Raw genomic sequence first — 18,836 nt, 5'->3', positions numbered from 1 at the left:
GCAGGGTTGGCCCATGGATTAAACCTGCAGACTCCAGACTGCCTGTTGAAGGCCGGCCTAGCGCGCGCTCAGGGCTCATAGGCTCAGAGAGACGCAACTCAGGCGGGAAAAACCCGCCTCCGACATTCCGAGGCCCACGAGCCGCTCGGTAGGCAGCTATGGAAGACCCGATTGGGCTCGACACTCGCCAGTCTAACGCTCCGGTGGCGCAGCTCGAAAGAACCCGCAAGGATTAAAACATCCCGCCCCCAGTCCTCCGATTGGCTGTCCCGACCCTCCGCGGCCCCTTCCCTGTCGCTCCCTCCCGCCCCAGGCCAGAGATCCATTCATTTCGTACAGAACGAGTGCAATTGGAGCGGGTCCAAGACCTCTTACGTGTAATCGAGACTCTCCCGTACTTACCCGGGATCTACAGTGATCACTCACACTAAGGCCTGCACGGGTCCTCTATGGTAAAGCTGCACCACAAGCCACCGCTACCGCCGCCTTCTGCGCAACGCCAACCGCCCGCCAAAACGGATCCCTCCCTGCGCCTGCGCAACTAATCCCTTTTTTTTTTTTTTCTCCGCCCAAGACGCCTGCGCAAAACTGGACGCGTCTCTCGCCACTACGCAGGCGCCTCAGATTCACACGGCTCTCCCGCCCGCCATTTCACGTGTTCTCGTAGGCAAGCGGAACTTCTTAGTGCGCCGGCGGAAACGCGCCATTTTATTACACATGCGCCCTATGGGTGGTGGCCGAAAAAGCGGTAGCGAACTACTTTATATATCGTGTTTTGCCCATTGAGTTTGTAATGTGAAGTCGCTGGGAAGTTATAAAGAATATTTAAAGACCTGGGCACATTCAAATATAAATGACTGGTTAGGTAGCCAATCGCTCCGGTTAGAAATGAGATCCGGAGGGGCAGAGACTGCGTAGAACGCCCAAACGGATGCAGCCATGCCGCCTCTTAGCAGGGCGGTAACGCAGGCCAATAGTGAGAGGGAAGAATTTCAAGTGTCCAATCAAAGGGAGGCAAGGGCGGAGTCTACCAATGCCGACAGCGAGGAGGCGGGATAAAAGGGCGAGCAGAAGGGAGGCTGGCGGATACGCGCCTTGGCTTACTCCTTTCTGCCTATTGACTCGGCCGAGGAAGCATCGCTGAGGGCTCCCGTTTCCCTGCCGTCATGTCTAAGTCGGAGGTGAGCTGTGCGCTCTCTGCCATTTCCTTTTCTTCCATACTTAATGAATGTGGTGGGATGCGGACCTGTCTTTGTCGTTGGCACCGTCTTTCGGTGTTTGATCGGTCGTTACCGAGGCCTACTAAAAAAAGTGTAGGTCGCCATTTTGTCCTCGTAATCGCCATGAGGCTGCCGTCCGCTAATCAACTAGTTTTCATATGCCGTGCTTATAGCAGAATCCGTAGACCATAGATCTTGAGAGTTGAGGCTCTTTTTTTCCTCTTTCTTTTGGCTTTGTCTAATAAATGGCCATTAAGTGTTAACGGCCCCATGTCTTTTGTTGCGCGTGCGTACAGAGTAGGGACGCATGCGCTGCCTGCTGGTTCTCCAGCACCTCCTGGCCCAGGGAGGAGCACGTGGTCCTGCTCAGTGATAGAGAACAATAAAAAAGTGCCGCCTGGGTTGGTGCGTGGAGTCGATGCATTCGCCCCAAGTTGCAACCCCTTCACTACCCGCTCCTCTTTACTCACTTTAGTCTCCCAAGGAGCCGGAACAGCTGCGGAAGCTTTTCATTGGAGGGCTGAGCTTCGAAACAACCGACGAGAGTCTGAGGAGCCATTTTGAGCAATGGGGAACACTCACGGACTGCGTGGTAAGAATAAAAGGAAGGGAAGGCAGAGCTGGTTTAACTTTAATGTTTAATCTTGCTGCATTTTCTAGATGCGTTGTTAATTACCTAATTAGTGGTATAGTTTAAAAACTTTAGTTTGGGGCCTTTGTATATGCGTCTAGATAAAGTTTTATGCTGGCTATTCACAATAGGAATGGCATCAGGGCCCGAGATCAGGCGCTATGTTAATTGTTGTTTGAATTAACTCCAAATCAGGTCATGAGAGATCCAAATACCAAACGATCCAGGGGCTTTGGGTTTGTTACATACGCCACTGTGGAGGAAGTGGATGCCGCTATGAATGCAAGGCCCCACAAGGTGGATGGAAGAGTTGTGGAACCTAAGAGAGCTGTGTCAAGAGAGGTGAGGTTTTTATTACTGATGGTGCTCGGTTTACATTTCAAATCGGAACTGTATACCTCAAAGCAGGGAGATTTTCCCCTTCCTCTAGGTTGCTGGGATTAAAGGCGTGGGCCACCACAGCTGCCAGTCATTTGGAGATTTGCGGCTGCTGATGGCTCAAGGCCCTTGGAATGTTCTAAATGGCTGAGGTAGGGTTTTTTTCCTCTTAGGATTCTCAGAGACCAGGTGCCCACTTAACCGTGAAGAAGATCTTTGTTGGTGGTATTAAAGAAGACACGGAGGAACACCACCTGAGAGACTATTTTGAGCAGTATGGGAAAATTGAAGTGATTGAAATCATGACTGAAAGAGTCAGTCGAAAAAAGAGAGGTTTTGCTTTTGTCACCTTTGATGACCATGACTCTGTGGACAAGATTGTTAGTAAGTGTCAAATTAGATCTTCCTAATAATTGTGGAATTTGACTATATTTTGAGCCCTAAATTTTTTTCCTCTATTAAAGTTCAGAAATACCATACTGTGAACGGGCACAACTGTGAAGTAAGAAAAGCCCTATCCAAGCAGGAGATGGCTAGTGCTTCGTCCAGCCAAAGAGGTCGAAGTGGTTCTGGAAACTTTGGTGGTGGTCGTGGAGGCGGTTTTGGCGGCAATGACAATTTTGGTCGAGGGGGAAACTTCAGTGGTCGTGGTATGTATTAAATATTTCTAATCCCCATACATGCACACAGGTTTTATCTGTAGCCCGGGCTGATCGTGAATTCCCAGATCCACCTGCCTCTGCCTCCTGGGTGCTGGGATTAAAGGCGTGTGCCGGCGCCACCCTAGTTGTTTTTAATTTCTTAATTGCTTATGGAGTACAGTAGTTTAAGGGTTTGGTTTCTTTCAGGTGGCTTCGGTGGCAGCCGTGGTGGTGGTGGATATGGTGGCAGTGGGGATGGCTATAATGGATTTGGTAATGATGGTAAGTTTCTTAAGGATTCTGTAAGTAAAATTTTTTGGCAAGCTATATACCTTTAGTCTAGGCTAGTAGAGACTAAACCTAGTGCATGACAAAGTTCAACCAACCCCATAATATGCATGCTGTGAGCAAGCCATTACACTTGCGTAGGTTTTTATTGTTAAATACTTTTGTCTTATTGAGAAGGCTTGTATTCTTATAGGTGGTTATGGAGGAGGCGGCCCTGGTTACTCTGGAGGAAGCAGAGGCTATGGAAGTGGTGGACAGGGTTATGGAAACCAGGGCAGTGGCTATGGCGGGAGTGGCAGCTATGACAGCTATAACAACGGCGGAGGCGGCTTTGGCGGTGGTAGTGGTAGGTATCCAGTGCTGCAGGTACTTGGTGTGATAGCTAGATTAGCCTTAGAGTTTAGACCCGTGTTGGACTTGAGCGCTCTTAAAGCATTGTGGGAACACTGCATGACGCGTTAAAGTAGGCTTGCTGTGCTACCTCCTCCTGGCTTTAAGCTGGGGCCGCCTCCCCAAAAAAACTAAGTAGGTGGATGAGTGGTTAGTGGTGTCTTTAATTTAAGATAATTAGAATAACACCATAGTTGGATTTAGCATCTAAATCCCTTTGGGACTTCAGGAACTTAGTTGATATATCCAAGAAATCTCTGCATTGGCTATGAATACATGAAGGCCTTCAAGTCTAATGTGATGTAAGTACCACCAAGAAAATCTGTTTTCCATTAGTTAGGTTCCTTTAAATACTGGATTATTAACCGAATGCCTTACTCAGAATGAACTGTGTGAGGGTTTGGAGTCAGTAGTGTTGGAAGAAGGAAGGCATATTTCAGGACTCTAAATAGAAATGGCTCTATCCTTGGGTCATCAATGGAGACCTTCTCGTTTCCAGGAAGCAATTTCGGAGGTGGTGGAAGCTACAATGATTTTGGCAATTACAACAATCAGTCTTCAAATTTTGGACCAATGAAAGGAGGAAACTTTGGAGGCAGAAGCTCTGGCCCTTATGGTGGTGGAGGCCAGTACTTTGCTAAACCACGAAATCAAGGTATAGTATATATGATACGGTAACAGATGGGTAATTATATTAGCCCTTACCATCAACCAGGAGAAATCCTATAAACCTTTGGATCGTTTTACCAGATCTTTATTTACTGAGTTCATCTGTGTTGTTAGTGTAAAATCATTGCTATTGCGACAATATTGCTCACACTTCCAGGTGGCTATGGTGGCTCCAGCAGCAGCAGCAGCTATGGCAGTGGCAGGAGGTTCTAATTACAGCCAGGTAAGTGCCTGTTTTGTGTGTGTTGACCTAATTTTATTGAGCCCAGTAGCCTAATGTAGCTGTGCAGTGCAAATGGTTAACATTATAATTGCAGTAAATGGTGGATGTTAAGTTAATATACAGTTCAGTGGAATCTGTGGGAAACAGCTTGCTCTATTGGATTGTAGCCTTGAGTCTTAATGCGTTTAGATTAACAACTTTATTCCATATTGTTCAACAGGAAACAAAGCTTAGCAGGAGAGGAGAGCCAGAGAAGTGACAGGGAAGCTACAGGTTACAACAGATTTGTGAACTCAGCCAAGCACAGTGGTGGCAGGGCCTAGCTGCTACAAAGAAGACATGTTTTAGACAATACTCATGTGTATGGGCAAAAAAACTCGAGGACTGTATTTGTGACTAATTGTATAACAGGTTATTTTAGTTTCTGTTCTGTGGAAAGTGTAAAGCATTCCAACAAAGGGTTTTACTGTAGACCTCTTCTCACCCATGCTGTTGATTGCTAAATGTAATAGTCTGATCATGACACTGAATAAATGTCTTTTTTTTCTTTTTTTTTATTTTTCTTTTTTAAATGTGCTGTGTAAAGTTAGTCTACTCTGAAGCCATCTTGGTAAACTTCCCCAACAGTGTGAAGTTAGAATTCCTTTCAGGGTGGTGCCAAGTTCCATTTGGAATTTCTTTATGATTGCTTGGGTGTGGAAGCCATTGTCTTCAAAAACCTTGGTGTGGTTAAACTGCCAGTTATTGTGACTTTGAGTTTCACCATTAAAAGGATCATCATCCAAGCAACATTACAATTTGGTTATAAAATGGTTATTGGCATACCCTATGCAATATCAAAATTGAATAATGGTATCAGATAAAATAACAGATGGGAATGAAGCTTGTGTATCATCCGTTATCATGTGTAATCAATAAACGAATTTAATTCTCTTGAATGGAATGACAACTGTATGGATTTGAGACTGGCAGAGATTTGGACTTTACCTACCCACAGTACCCCTGGTAAATGTTGATTGTTTGTTATCGCAGTGCAAGTTCAAAGCTCTGCCAGAGTAGAGACCAATTGCTGGTTAAGGCCACAGATTAGAAGTGTTGGGGCATCTTAAAACTGATTATAGTAAGGGCTCTTAACTGCCTTAAGAGCAGGCTATATAGTGAAGGAAAACTGCAGTTCAATTGGGTTGTGGGTGGGTGTTCCTCAAGGTCTTCTATGGGTAATTTAGTTACTTAAATTTGAATTAGAAATACATAATTGGTGATATTTCTGTGTATTTGTATTAACAGCAGTTTTCCTTCACACTGTTATCCTGAAATGTTTTCTATTTGTATAGAAAATTAATTCAAAACAGTTACTGCCCAATAATTGTTATTTGTGAATAGATTATTTCGAGCTTACCATTTGGTGCCCTTTTAAGTTCCATTGTACCTGGCAGCATAGATGATTTGTTTGCCATAGGACTTGTATATTCCATCTCATGGTGTATTACTTGGAAGTTTTGGGAGGGGGAGGGGATGGGTGGGGGTGGGGAGCATGGGTGGTAGTTCCATGATACTGGTTGAGTTTGCAATAGCAGGTGGAACCTTAACTATTGAGGGAGTTTGCAGATACCTCAGGAATCGTGACAATGCCTTTAAAGATCCAGGAGATGTTCAGCTACTAGGAACTGCTAGCAAGTATAGCGCGAATGGCTTCGAGCTCAGAAAATCTACAGCTGAGAGTAGACACTTGTGGTATGTGGAGTACAGATAAGCCAGGGGCAGGCCACGGCACCTCCATGAAAGCTAGGAGGGAGTGAAGTTTGAGTGATCATCGCAAGGAAGGAGGCAGACGAGAGTAAGGCACACACCTGACTCTTAGGACTAGCAGGCAGAACCAGAAGGAAAGGTTTTATTGCTATGCTGGTAGGTAAGAACAGATTTTACTTACATCCATATAGTTGTAAAAGTCCAATTTTCTGTTGGAATTTTCTTAATGTATTGAGCCAAACTAGTCCAGTTAAGCTGCACTTGGTTTTTCTGGAGATGAATTGTTTTAATTAATGCCCATATTACTCCTACTTGGAGGAAATGAACACATTTATTTCTCTTTTGACCCTTTAATTTTACTTAACCTTCCTTTGACTCATTTTCTTAAAGCAATGGCTCAAAGTAATATTAGACACTTTTTCCCCAAAATGGTGGGAGGATGGGTGGATCTTTAGGGGAGGGGTGGGGGTGGGGCATGGCTTAAGGATGGGAATCTGCCTCACAAAAACTAGTTCTAAAGTTTGTTTACTTTTCTAGGAAGGAATCTGCTACAAGGTTTAACCACTGTTCTAAAATTTTTAGAAAGACTTCAAATTCCTGCGTAAAGGTAGGTTTTTATGGTTGGTGATTTACTACCTAAGTCAAGCTGCAGTTAAAAACCAAGAGATACCTGGTTACTGTGTGGCTGGCAGTTATTAGACCAACAACAGAGTAGCAACTGAGGATGGGTAGATTATTGTGGAATCCAGCACTGGTGTGTTGAGCTACATAACGTCTCCTCCCTTACAGGAACAGCCTTTACTCTGGGCCGCTGTGCTTCATTTTCACTGCCGTGCAGTTGGGACTTTGACTGTGCTGCTAATCATTCAGTTTTGTGAATGCCTCTGGTTTTTAAATAAACAGCAGTTAATTAACTTGGTACTGTTTTTTGTTTCCCTGTGGCATTTATGGTGGGTGGCTTGATCTGTTTTCTATGCAAATTCCAAATAAGCTTGAATTTTTAGCAGGACAAGTCTGAATCATTTCTAACTCAGGTTTCTTTGGCCCTTAAGTTACATTTTGGGTGCATGTGTATTGATGCATTGTGAGTTCGTGTATGAGGGAGTAGACTGGTCACCAAATGTCCCTGAGAACCTAGGAAGAATAAATTGACCATCTCTGCTTGGGTGGAGAAAGGGGGTTCTGTTGTGAGGAACCCAAAGCATGAAAGGAAATGCGGAGATAATAATAGTTGTGCTCAGTGGTAGATATAGAAGTTGCTGAGCAGCAGTTGATGTGCAGCCAGAGACCCGTATAGGATTTTGATTTTTCTTGGGGGTGTACTTCTGGAGACTGTTCTTGGCTGGCCTTATAATCATACTTACAGATAATGTACATGTAAATAACATGTAGAGATTTATGGTAGTCCTTTTCCTCTTAGGACTGGGAGCATAATATGCTTGGGCCACTATTTTTATTCATACTGCTTTTTGTGAGCTTCCATAGAAAGTATTGCTAGGCCAAAAGTTGACACAGAAATCCCAGATTAGAAATGCATTTTAAGGTCCACAAACGTGAAGGGTTTCTGTATCCTAAATCACTTGGGTCTCATTCTCTGTTTTTCCTCTTAGGATAGAGGCAGTAAGTGAACAGGCTACAGCTAAAATCCTCCAAGTATAATCCCAATAATGTGATTGGCAAAACAGCCAAATTGTGCTTTTAGATTTGATAGGCATACATCTGCCTGCCTCTGCCTTTCTAGTGCTGGGATTAAAGGTGTGCCACTAGTGCCCAGCTTTGTTTAAAACAATATCTTTGCCTGGCCTAGGGTCTATCCCTGCCTTTATCCTGAGAGCAGTTTTTCCAAAACAAAGACAAGGTGGATCTTGGGCCGGAGTTGTGCGTCAGCAGCTTGTAAGGTCAGGTTGAGGAAGATGGGGAGCTCAAGGTCATTTTCCATAAAACAGGTGTTTGTGGGACCTTGCCCACGTTAGAGTTAACCCTGTACAGTTCCCAGCACTCCAATTCTCCTGACCTCCATAAGTTTCCGCATGAATACAATACATGCATTCAATCATATACAATGTTTTAAAAAGATGGGGTGGGCTGGGTATAGTGGTACACAATCTCAGCACTTTGGAGACAGGTAAATGGAGTTGGTAGCTGTCTTGGTCTACATAATGAGATCCTGTTTCAAATCTAGAAGGGTGAAAATGAGCCCCTGGCATGGGTTGGATAGCTTTTGTCTCAACCAGGGATTACCTCATCACTTGCCTAGCATTCTGGAGGCTCAGTGCACAGCCTTTAGAAGGCTGCACAGGAATACACACTTGACTGGAATATTTCATCTCATTCCAGTCAAGAACAGTCAATCCCCTTGGTCAGACCCAGGAGAATAGTAGGGATTTGTGTTTGCATGTGCTCCAGAGACTGGGAGCAGACTTTACACAGAAGATGCAGCCCTGTTTGATGGCTCTTGTCATTTGTAAATTGGAGGCCACCAAGGACTGTGGAGTTCCTCAAAACATCCATGGTGTCTGGTTGGAGGTGTGAATGAGGGTGGATAGATTGTCTTGTGGCTCATGCCCACATTCTGTGCTTCAAATGAGCTCAGGATTCCTTAATAGCTCTGGCGGCCTCAAGGAAGACGCAATAGAAACCTTATCTCCACACAGCTCTTTTATGGACCAATTAGACAAGAGGTAGAGGCGTGGTGGGACCTGGGAAGCCAACACTCCCTGGCTTCCAAGTAAACCTCACCAAACATACCTTGGAACATCCAAATTTAGGTTACACCTTCCCTCTTGGTCAGAACTCTTCCTGGTCCTGAGGTTGGGAAATACCTAGGGGGTGGGCCTAGCACCATTGTTGGTCTTCTCTAGGCCCACTCAATCTGAGGCTTCTGTCTTTGTCCCACGGGGTACCAGAAAGATGGCCCCATCAGCAGCCTGTTGGAGTACATATTCCTCAGGTGAATAGCTGTTGCCAGATTCATCCCGAAGATGCTGGAAAATGTCGTGGTACAGTTCTGCCAGCTGTTGCCGCATGACCTCCAGAGTACGGTCGGCTTCTCCTCGTGCTCTAAGAAGCCGCTCTCTCTCGCTGCCCAGCCGCTCCAGCTCCCGCTCTAACTGCACAATGGTTTCCAGTTTTCTCTTGCGACAATTCTGGGCTGCCACCTTGTTCTTGCCCCGCCGTCGAATGTCCCGTACTAGAGCCAGCTGGCTCTCTGTTAACGGATACTGTGCCAACAATTCATTAAAGTCATCTACAGGCAAGTTGACGATCTTGTCCGTAGGGAAGGGAATCTTCATGGCCAGTGCCCGCCGCTCATCCCGACTCCCCGCCTCCCCCCTGACAGTAGGCTTAGCCCGCACAAGGCCAGAGGATGACTCTAAGGCCAAGGGTATCTCTGTGGGTGGCAAAGTATAGTTTGGGTGGGCCAAGGAGCTTGGCATGTGGGAGTAAGGGTACTCCACTGGGTACATGTCCACATACTCATTCCTCCGTCTGCCAGCCTCTGCGCCCTCTAGCTCAAGAGATTCTGCATCACTGTAGTTGAGGGATAATCCCGAGTCAGATTCTGGGTCTTCTTGGGGCTTGGGTGGCCCCACTGGCAGCCCAATGTCTAGAAGAGCTAAGGGGTCTGGGAGGGGCTCGTTCAGCAGGCCTGAAAGAGTGAGGGGCTTTGACACTGGGATAGCCATGTTGCCATAGGAGTATGGGAGGTCTGGGACAGAGGGAGTGGAAGTTGGGAGCTCATAAGGTGGTGGGGGTAGGGAGAAGCCTGTATCTGGGTGAACTGAACAGGGGCAGTATGTTGGAGGTGGCAGTGGTCCAGAGTATGGGGTGGGTACTTGGGGCTCAAAGGATGGCTCACTTGGAACATTTAGACCCTGCAAAGAAAGATACAAAAAAGGTTAGAAGATGGACTGAGATGGGTGGTGGTGCACACTGTTAATCCCAGCACTCAGGCAGAGGCAGGTCAATCTTCCAAATCCCAGGATACCCTGATATACAAAGCAAGTTCCAGGACAGCTTGCTGGCACAGAGGCACAGACTTATAATGCCACCATTGGAGATGTGGAAACAGGAGGGTCAGGAGTTAAGGTCAGTCTTGGCTATATAGCAAGTACAAGACTAGCCTGGGCTGTGTGAGACCCCATTTCAAAAAAATCAAGAGTGGGGCTGAAGGACTGGCTAACTGGTTAAGAGCAGTAGCTTCTCTGCAAGAGGTGGCAGTTTATACCCGTCTATAACTCCATTTTCAGGAGATCCAACACCTTCACACAGACATACATGCATGCAAAACACAAATGCACATGAAATAAAAATAAAATCAAGAGGTCCTAATCCAAGCACTCAGAGGGCAGGAGCAGGTGTAGCTCTTGAGTTCAAGGCCATCCTGGTGTATATATACTACAAACTCCAGGGCTACCTACTGAGTTCAAGGCCATCCTGGTGTATATATACTACAAACTCCAGGGCTACCTACTGAGTTCAAGGCCATCCTGGTATATATATATATATATACTGCAAACTCCAGGGCTACCTGAGTCCCTGTCTGGGAAAAAGAGACATGGTGGCACACATCTTTAATGTCGGCACTAGAGAGGCAGAGGCAGCCAGCTCTCGAGTTCAGGGCCACGCTGCTCTACAGAATGAGTTCCTGGACAGTAAGGGTTACGCAGAGAAACCCTGTCTCAGGAAAAAGAGAAAAAGAAAAAAGAAAAAGGGAGGATGAGGAGGAAGAGCAGTTTCAGCAGGAATAAAGTCTCTGTGGTGAAACCTCAGAGGAGATCTCTGAGTGTTACAGAGCCTCCTCCTCACTGGGCCGAAAAGCTCCTGGTCTTTTACTCTCTTCAGAAAGTTAAAACCATTGTTATCCAAGATGGACCCTCAGAACCCTTTTCCTGCTGTGGTTATCTAGGGTCAAAGGTTCAAGTTCAGGGCCGCACCATTCTCTGGGTGTCCAGCAGAGGGAGCTGGTGTGTGGGAGGACGGTCTAGGGCAGATCCTGAGGACACCGGGCCTGAGGTGGGGGGCAGGCACAGAGCCCAGGTTGGAGTTAGCCCTCTGTCCAGGCCCAGGTGCAGTGAGAAGAACACATGTTACAAACAAGGCCCCCAGCTTATGGAGGAGAGCTATCCCCAAGCCCAGCTGAGGACAAAGGCGTCATTGTTAGACCAACAGACATCCCTTTGTCCAGCATTCAGGAGAGGACCCCAGCATAGTCTGAGTCCCCTTTCTGAGGCCCTTTAACTAAAGTTCTGCTACCTGGAGGAAAAGAGCTCATTGCTAAGGGTGAGGGGTGATAATGAGGGAAGACGGGCAGTGCTGAAAGAGAGGCAGATGCAATGAGAAGAAAATAAAGAGAGGGGGCAGAGAAGAGGGCAGAGAAGGGTGAACAGTGCAGCTGGGCATGAGCCCACACCCCCAGTCAGAACCTTCCCTTCACACCCCACCCCATGTTCCTCATTGTCCCCCTCTGCTCTCTGTTTCTGCAGGGCCCGTCCCATACTCACCTGCAGCTCAGTAATGGACATGATCTCTTGCCAAGTCAGTTCCATCTCACCCAGCTCCCCAACAGGCAGCTGTGACAACCTGTTCCTGTTCTGCTGGGGAGGACACGGGGGCATCCTACTGTGCCAGCTGCTGGCCCTGGTTCCCCCAAAGTTCAAAGAGCTCCAGCAACCTGTGTGGAAGGAAGAAAGAGTTAGAGCTGCTTCTGCCAGATGGAAAGTTTGTTCTGTCCCTGTGCAGAATTTCCAAAAGAAAGCAGCAATGTCAGTAGTCCACTCCTGCAGGCCATCAGCCATCCCGCAAACTGCAGTTTTTGTTTGTTTGTTTGTTTTCTGAGACAGAGTTCCTCTGTGAAACAGTCCTGGCTCTACTGGAATTCACTTTGTAGTGAATCCTAGCCTCAAACTCAAAGCCTCCCGAGTGCTGGGATTAAAGGCAGCGCTACCACTGTCCAACTGTGAAGTTCTTTTCTGTGGCACACTCTCTACCTCACCTGCTCTGGCCAGAGTCCTCTGGGTACACAGTAGGCATCTTTACTTTTTCCCAGACAAGATGTCTTCTTTTACTCCCTAGAAACAGTGTTCTTGTTCAGAGATAAAGATCCAGTCTTCTGAGGTTTTGAGATTGAGGTTTAGTTTTCCATTCTGGAGGAAAACATCAAGATCACCCATGCCTTCCTTTTGGGTCCTCAGTTTTGTTGTTTGAAACAGGGTCTCACTATGTAACCCTGGCTGTCCTGGAACTCGCTCTGTAGTCCAGGCTGGCCTCCAATTCCTAGAGACCCACCTGTCTCTGCCTTCTGAGTGCTGCGAGGAGAAGAGTGAGGGACCATGCCAGGCATTTCAGTCCTTTCCTTTCTTCCCAAGATGTGAGAGAGGCCTTGGGGATGCCCAGGCAGACAGCCCCTCCCCTTGTCTTAGATAGGCCCAGGCCTGCTGATGATAGCAGCCCTGCCCTCTACTCCCATCCTTACTCTGGGCTCCCCTGCCTGGGCCAGATAAGAGGTTTATCAGCAGCAGGCAGCAGCGGGCAGCAGGGGCAGAGGAGGAATGGGCTCCAGGAGAAACTAGACCTCTACCCTGTATCCCAACCAGGTCATTTGACCATGTCCCACCCCATATGACCGTGGTTCCTTTCTCTTCCAAGGTCAACACACAGCAAAGACTTAGCAAGCACTTGTCAAGAATTGTGCTGGCATTTTACAAGCACAGTATATCAGACTGGGCTTCACAAAGACCTTGCAAGAGGTAGGAAGCAGGCACTGAAGCCTAAGCTGATTGGTGGCAGGTTAGAACCTGATCATATCCCTTGCTGCTTTCTAGGCCCCTTTAGTTCCCTAGATGCAAGCTGTCCACAACCCATACCTCTATGGGCAGTCTACCTCAGCAAGTTCCTATGATATCTCAGACCCTTTTCTCTTCTGGGAAATGTCTTTTTGGGCTCTCAAGTACTGCCAATCCTTCAGTCCCCCTTCTTTTAATCTGGGCTCTAGCTTCAGTTCTGCTACAAAGCAGCAGTGTGATAGTTGGGCAAGTCACCTTACTGCTCCTGGTCGGTGCTCCCAGTTGTAAAGCCAGGGAGTTAGACAACTGGAAGAATTCCTTGCTGCTGGGACAGTTCTCTTCCAACTCTTACCCTGGCTTTCATCATCTCCTCTTGGTCCATGCCTCTCTTCACCCTACCTCCATACTCCCCATTACCCATCTCTATCTGAATCCGGTCCTTCTGTGTCCAACAGTAGATTCCAAGTAGACTTGGCAAGGTTCTCCTGATCTCTCGGGGCACAGCATGTCCACGCATGCACATCCACACTACACACCATATAAATAAAGAACAGAGGCTGGGGCTGGATGACTTCGAGTTGTATTGTATAATTTTACATCACCCGCCACAAGAATAAATAGTCCATTCCTGCTTTTTCATTATAGAAACCCCTCTTGGACCTACCACAAAAATGTATAGAGCTACTACCAAGTGTCTTTTTCACAGCTGATCTGCCTGAGGCCCAGCCTCCACCCTCTTGCCAGAATGCCATCCTCAGAAATGGGAGTTGGTATAGGCACAGGCCTTTGACCAGTGGGAAGAATGGGTGGGGTGTTTGTGTCTGTCCAGCCCAGGCTGCCATTTCAACACCGGAACTCCACCCTCCCCACCCAGGTTCTGGCGGAAATTGCCCAAAGACAGGGTGAACGAAGAAGGACTTTGGGGTGGGCAGGGACCACGACTATTGCCTCACAGTTCCTCACCCGCTCTACCCCTCTATCTCTGCTTTCTGCCTGCGTCTGAATCTGAGAAGCAACACAAAGATCTTGCCCTAGAAGGCAAGGTTCTCTACTCTTCAAGATGCATGACCTTGGACAAATTGTGTCACAGTCTCCAGGTAAATGAAGGCAGGACTAGAGAACTCACTGCTATAGAGGGAAGCCATAAACCTTACTGTGCAGCACATTCATCTGGGGTATGTGGAGACATTCCTGAAGGTCATCCAGGAATTGAATTCATGTGCAGACACCTAAGAACAAGCATTTCAACAAATGTCCAAGACATTTTCACACAAAAATCATTCTTGCCTCAAGAAACACAGAATTTGCAAGAGAGAACACAAAGTTAGAAGGGAACTGCAAATGCCCTATAGTCTCCACCTAACTGCAGACCCCAGGCAAGGCTAGACTCCAGGGGGCACCTAGCTATCAGTCCTTTCCCACGAAGACCTGGAGGTGGCTCTCCTCTCTGTACTTGGGCTTCTAAAACAGAGAGAGGGCCGGGCGGTTGTGGCGCACGCCTTTAATCCCAGCACTTGGGAGGCAGAGGCAGGCGGATCTCTGTGAGTTCGAGACCAGCCTTGTCTACAAGGGCTAGTTCAAGGACAGGCTCCAAAACCACAGAGAAACCCTGTCTCGAAAAACCAAAAAAAAAAAAAAAAAAAAAACAGAGAGAGGGTAGAGGGGGGCAGGAAGAGGCTGGAGGAAATCACTGGACCATCATTTGCACCAAGCACAGGCCCTTTGGGTCTTGGAAGGCTGTCTTTCAGAGGACCAGCAAACTTGCAGCCACTCGGAGAGACCAGGAGTCAAACATGTTCAAATAGAACACCAAAGAGGGTACTGAAAGAGACAAGGACTGTGGGCCTAGGCTTCAAGGGGCCCTTGTTTTTAGCAAAAGCAGCTCTTGTTTTACAGTTTAGCCCTCATCTTCAGGTCGTACAATAACTGAATCCACTGGGCTGCTTAGTCTCTTTAGTGTTCAGCAGTGTGGGTCAGGTAGAATTTGAACCAACCTCAGAAACTAACCTCCATCCAGCCTTCCCCTTTCATCCTGGTGGTCCTACCCACTTTCCTCTTTCTTCCCCCTTCTCTCTTCCTCCCTCCCCCTCCTCTTTCCCTTCCTCCTGGCCTCTCTCCAGAATCTTGACTATGCCCAGCCATCACTCTACCACTAAGATACATCCCTAGAATTCTCCAAAGATCATGATCCCTAGGACTTCTCAGAATATAAACTTTCTGATGAAGGATTCGGGATCACTTGGAGAAGGAGGGAGGGGAAGACATTTTACCTTTCACTGCTAGCCCAGGACTTTTAACTTCTTTGATAGGGAGCTTGCCCCAGGGTGCTTTCTGGAGGCTTCGTAGGTTACTCCTCCTCGTGTCAACACAAACAATGCAAGGATTGGAGAGATATGAGTAAAATTTGGTGTGTAAATTAGCAGGTAAGCAACCTAGTTACAAAGATTAGAGGATATTTCCCAAAAGGGAGAGGCACACAGGTGAAAGCGAGAAATCAATAGAATGAAGAGGGAAGAAAAAATGGATTTGAGCCAAGCAAGCTTAGTCCCCTGCACACGTACATGGCTCACATGATGCCAGGAACAAATTTCTGCTCTCCTGTGACTTTATCCTTAGAACTCAAACTCTGGCTCTTTAGAAGCAATGGATAAAGGCTGCATCCAGTAGACCTGGTAGCTCTGTCTCCCACAGCATCTCAACCTGCAGCTACAAGCAGCCAAGACTTCCCACAGAAGCTTCTACACTCGGTTGGACACTCTCCTCTTGGCAGATCCAGCTTACCTCCACTGACCCAGGACTGGAGAGGAAGGGAAGCAACCAGCAAGAACTCAGCTCCTGCCGGGCGGTGGTGGCGCACGCCTTTAATCCCAGCACTCGGGAGGCAGAGGCAGGTGGATCTCTGTGAGTTCGAGACCAGCCTGCTCTACAGAGCTAGTTCCAGGACAGGCTCCAAAGCCACAGAGAAACCCCGTCTCGAAAAACCAAAAAACAAAAAAAAAAAAAAAAAAAGAACTCAGCTCCTCTCAGGCAACCACCCCACCTCTGCTGTAGCAAGGCTTCTCAGAAGTTCACATATCCAATATCTACAGTTCCTATGTTTGCCGCAAACGCAAATCTCAGATGGCCTGAGCTACAGAATGCAGTGGGGAGGGGGACATGGTGGCACCATATTACTGAAGCCTACTAGCTCCCCTCGACAGACAGGCCAATGGAAGAATTCCTTCTAGTTACTCCCCTGCTCCTCCAGGGTGCCTCGACCTAACCTCAACCTTCTACCCCAAGGATCGCAAACAGACAGAAAGCCATCCAAAGTTATCATCAGTTTCCTACACCAGCGCCAATCTAGGAAGATGTCTTAGGAACTTTCAGACAGAAAGTTAAGTATTCTTCCTTGTATCTTCTCCACCTGCCCAGCCTCCCTCCTCAGATGCCACTGAGGGCTCCCTCCCCCTACTCGCCTTTCAGGCACCTGTGGCGGATTCCAAGACCGGCAGGAGAGAGATGAGGCTGCGGGTACTGTCCCTGGGAGGCTGGGTCAGAGCTGACACCTCCAGGGCGCTGAGCGCTGCCTCTGAGCGCCGCCAAGGGCCGAGCCCCGCCCCCGGGCCATGGCTGAGCAAGGAACACGGGTTAGCCCCGGTAGAAGCTGGTACACCGGCGGAGGTCTCGGCCTGAGTTAGGTTCTTCCAGTTCTTCCTCCAACCCTTCCCTTTCCCCGTGGCCCTCCTCTCCTTCTGCCCCTTCTGGCCAAGAGAGGAAACTTGAGCCCGGTGTGGTTTCTGCCTGCACCCCGCCCCCCCCCCCCTCCCGGCCTCTCTAGGGCCACGGGGGCACCCGGGGCTCACATACTCCCGGCTGTCTCCAACAGGTCTAGGACTGTGAGCTCCCTGTCTGGGCTGACTTCCCAGCCGATGGCTCCACTCACAAGTGACCCCTAAGTTTAATACAGTGATCAGCCTCCTCCTTTTCCCAGGTAGTGGTTCTTTTTTTTTTTTTTTTTTTTTGGTTTTTCAAGACAGGGCTTCTCTGTAGCTTCTTTGGAGCCTGTCCTGGCACTAGCTGTTGTAGACCAGGCTGGCCTCGAACTCACAGAGATCCGCCTGCCTCTGCCTCCGGAGTGCTGGGATTAAAGGCGTGCGCCACGGCCACCACCGCCCGGCCAGGTGGTGGTTCTTAATGACAGATAGGGAAACTGAGTAAGGCAGAGGGCCGCAGACAGTGAGGATCAAGTTTCTGAGTCCAGTTTGCTTAGGGCCACAACCTTCACTTCTAGAAAGCCTGGGCTCTAAGAGAGTTATTTTGGGGATGAGGGACTGCTGGCTGCCTAGAGGGACCCTTTAATGTGCAACCTGCCTCTCCCTAGCAGCAGATGCTCTCAGACAAAGGCTTCTTTTTCAGCCACATTTATTTATTTAATGCCAATGTTTATGGAGGTTTTGGGGGAGGGGTCCTTAGGCGGGAGGCTGTCCTGTTGGGTGATCTTTAGTCTCCCTAAAAGGGATCCTTCTTTCTTCCAGGCCAGGACACATCAAATCCATCTCCAAACCCACAACAGCTTTGTCTCAGGCTTGTGTATCCTCCCCAAATTCTCTCATCCTTCTGCCTCCAAGTCACAAGACAAGTTGTTCTCTCTAGAAGGAAAGTCTGCCTTCCTCCCAGGGTTAGTAGTTTTCAGCTGTTTTGTGACAGGGTCTTTGAGCTGGGGTAGCCAAGGCCAGCCCAAAACTGGCTTTGTGGCCAAGGACTTTGCTCTCCTAATTGTTCTGCCTTCACGTCCAAAGTACTGGAATTGTAGGCGTGCTCGCTGTGCCCACTTCACTGACTTTCAGCTCAAAGGAACACGCCTTTTTGGTCTAACTTCAGTTCTGATTGGTGCAGCTTACACTTTTTATCTATCATTTTCCTCGCTGATATTCAAGTTAATTTAGAAACATTTACAGAGCAGAAGTAAGCTGGCTGTTTGACAAAAGATCTATAACCCTAGTACTTAGGAGAGGGAAGGAAGGAGATCAGCAGTTCAAGGCCACCCTTGGCTGCATGGGACCCTGTCTCTGGAAACACACACACACAATAATAATAAATAATTAGGGAACAGATGAGTGTACCTCAAGACAGTGCTGTCTCCGCTCCTTCTGAAAGGATTGTGCTTGCTATTAGAATAATGAGACTATTCTGACCTGGAGCATCAGCAGCTGCTAGGAGCCCTTTAATTCTTTTTTGGCCACTCCATTTCTCCCAAGAATCCTCCACAATCTGGCAACACAGTCAAGCAAGTCATGAGGCAGTGTTGTTCTCACAGGAGCCTCCCATCAAGTGTGGCTGAGACTGTCCATGCCCAGTCAGACCCAAGGCTGAGGGATCTGCATTCCATCCTGACGGGCATTCAGGCCTGTGGAACAGGAGGCAAATCCATGACTTCACTGCGTGCTGGATGTGGGTTCAGGGCCTGGTATGGGACTGAATCTAGGTCACATACATGCATATTTATTTGGGTCCTCATAGGAAATAAGAGGTAGTGACGGTCAAATATGCAGTTGATTATATAATGATATTGGGTCACAGTCTATGAATGCGGGGTGGCATTTTAGATGCCTCTATAGGCAACAGAAACCTTAGCCTTCATTCATTCATTCAAGAATATTGATTTTCTACTCCAGAAACACAAATTGACTAACATGGTCCGTGATCTCACACAGATCTATAGCCAGTGGATACAATGGCACATGCCTAAAACCCAGCACTCGGGGACAGGGGCTGGAGGACAAATTTCCAGGCAAACCTGGGCTACGCAGTAGTGGTCAACATGTAACATGTGATGAAAGACGGTTTAAAGAAAAACCTGCTGGGTGTGGTGGCATGGGC

General features: G+C 47.8%; 2 protein-coding genes across 7 annotated transcripts; one reads left to right on the top strand and one right to left on the bottom strand.

The window, feature by feature from the left end:
• Window positions 1-1,038: 1,038 nt before the first annotated feature.
• On the top strand, window positions 1,039-11,752 carry Hnrnpa1 (heterogeneous nuclear ribonucleoprotein A1). Of its 6 annotated transcripts, none has more exons than XR_001229058.2 (11): window positions 1,039-1,181; window positions 1,696-1,812; window positions 2,047-2,193; window positions 2,403-2,613; window positions 2,694-2,879; window positions 3,078-3,152; window positions 3,352-3,504; window positions 4,048-4,203; window positions 4,375-4,440; window positions 6,727-6,796; window positions 11,676-11,752. XR_001229058.2 is itself a non-coding variant. In XM_005353784.3 (10 exons), exons 1-9 carry the CDS (start codon window positions 1,167-1,169, stop codon window positions 4,428-4,430), a joined length of 1,116 nt encoding a protein of 371 aa, XP_005353841.1. In that variant the 5' UTR covers window positions 1,040-1,166; the 3' UTR covers window positions 4,431-4,440; window positions 4,661-5,378. The 6 variants fall into 6 exon arrangements, 3 of the variants coding, with proteins under 3 accessions (XP_005353841.1, XP_026638404.1, XP_005353842.1); XR_001229057.2 differs by lacking the exon at window positions 11,676-11,752 and adding an exon at window positions 6,979-7,065; XM_005353784.3 differs by lacking the exons at window positions 6,727-6,796; window positions 11,676-11,752 and adding an exon at window positions 4,661-5,378 and having other exon boundaries at window positions 1,040-1,181.
• On the bottom strand, window positions 7,193-11,995 carry Nfe2 (nuclear factor, erythroid 2). Its single transcript, XM_005353786.3, has 2 exons — window positions 11,694-11,995; window positions 7,193-10,064 (listed from the first exon to the last, which is right to left on the bottom strand). Exons 1-2 carry the CDS (start codon window positions 11,985-11,987, stop codon window positions 9,057-9,059), a joined length of 1,302 nt encoding a protein of 433 aa, XP_005353843.1. The 5' UTR covers window positions 11,988-11,995; the 3' UTR covers window positions 7,193-9,056.
• Window positions 11,996-18,836: the final 6,841 nt, after the last annotated feature.

The sequence above is a fragment of the Microtus ochrogaster genome, chromosome 15 (assembly GCF_000317375.1).
Source record: "Microtus ochrogaster isolate Prairie Vole_2 chromosome 15, MicOch1.0, whole genome shotgun sequence".
Classification (NCBI taxonomy): domain Eukaryota; kingdom Metazoa; phylum Chordata; class Mammalia; order Rodentia; family Cricetidae; genus Microtus; species Microtus ochrogaster.
This window is presented reverse-complemented; position numbering and strand designations above follow the sequence as displayed.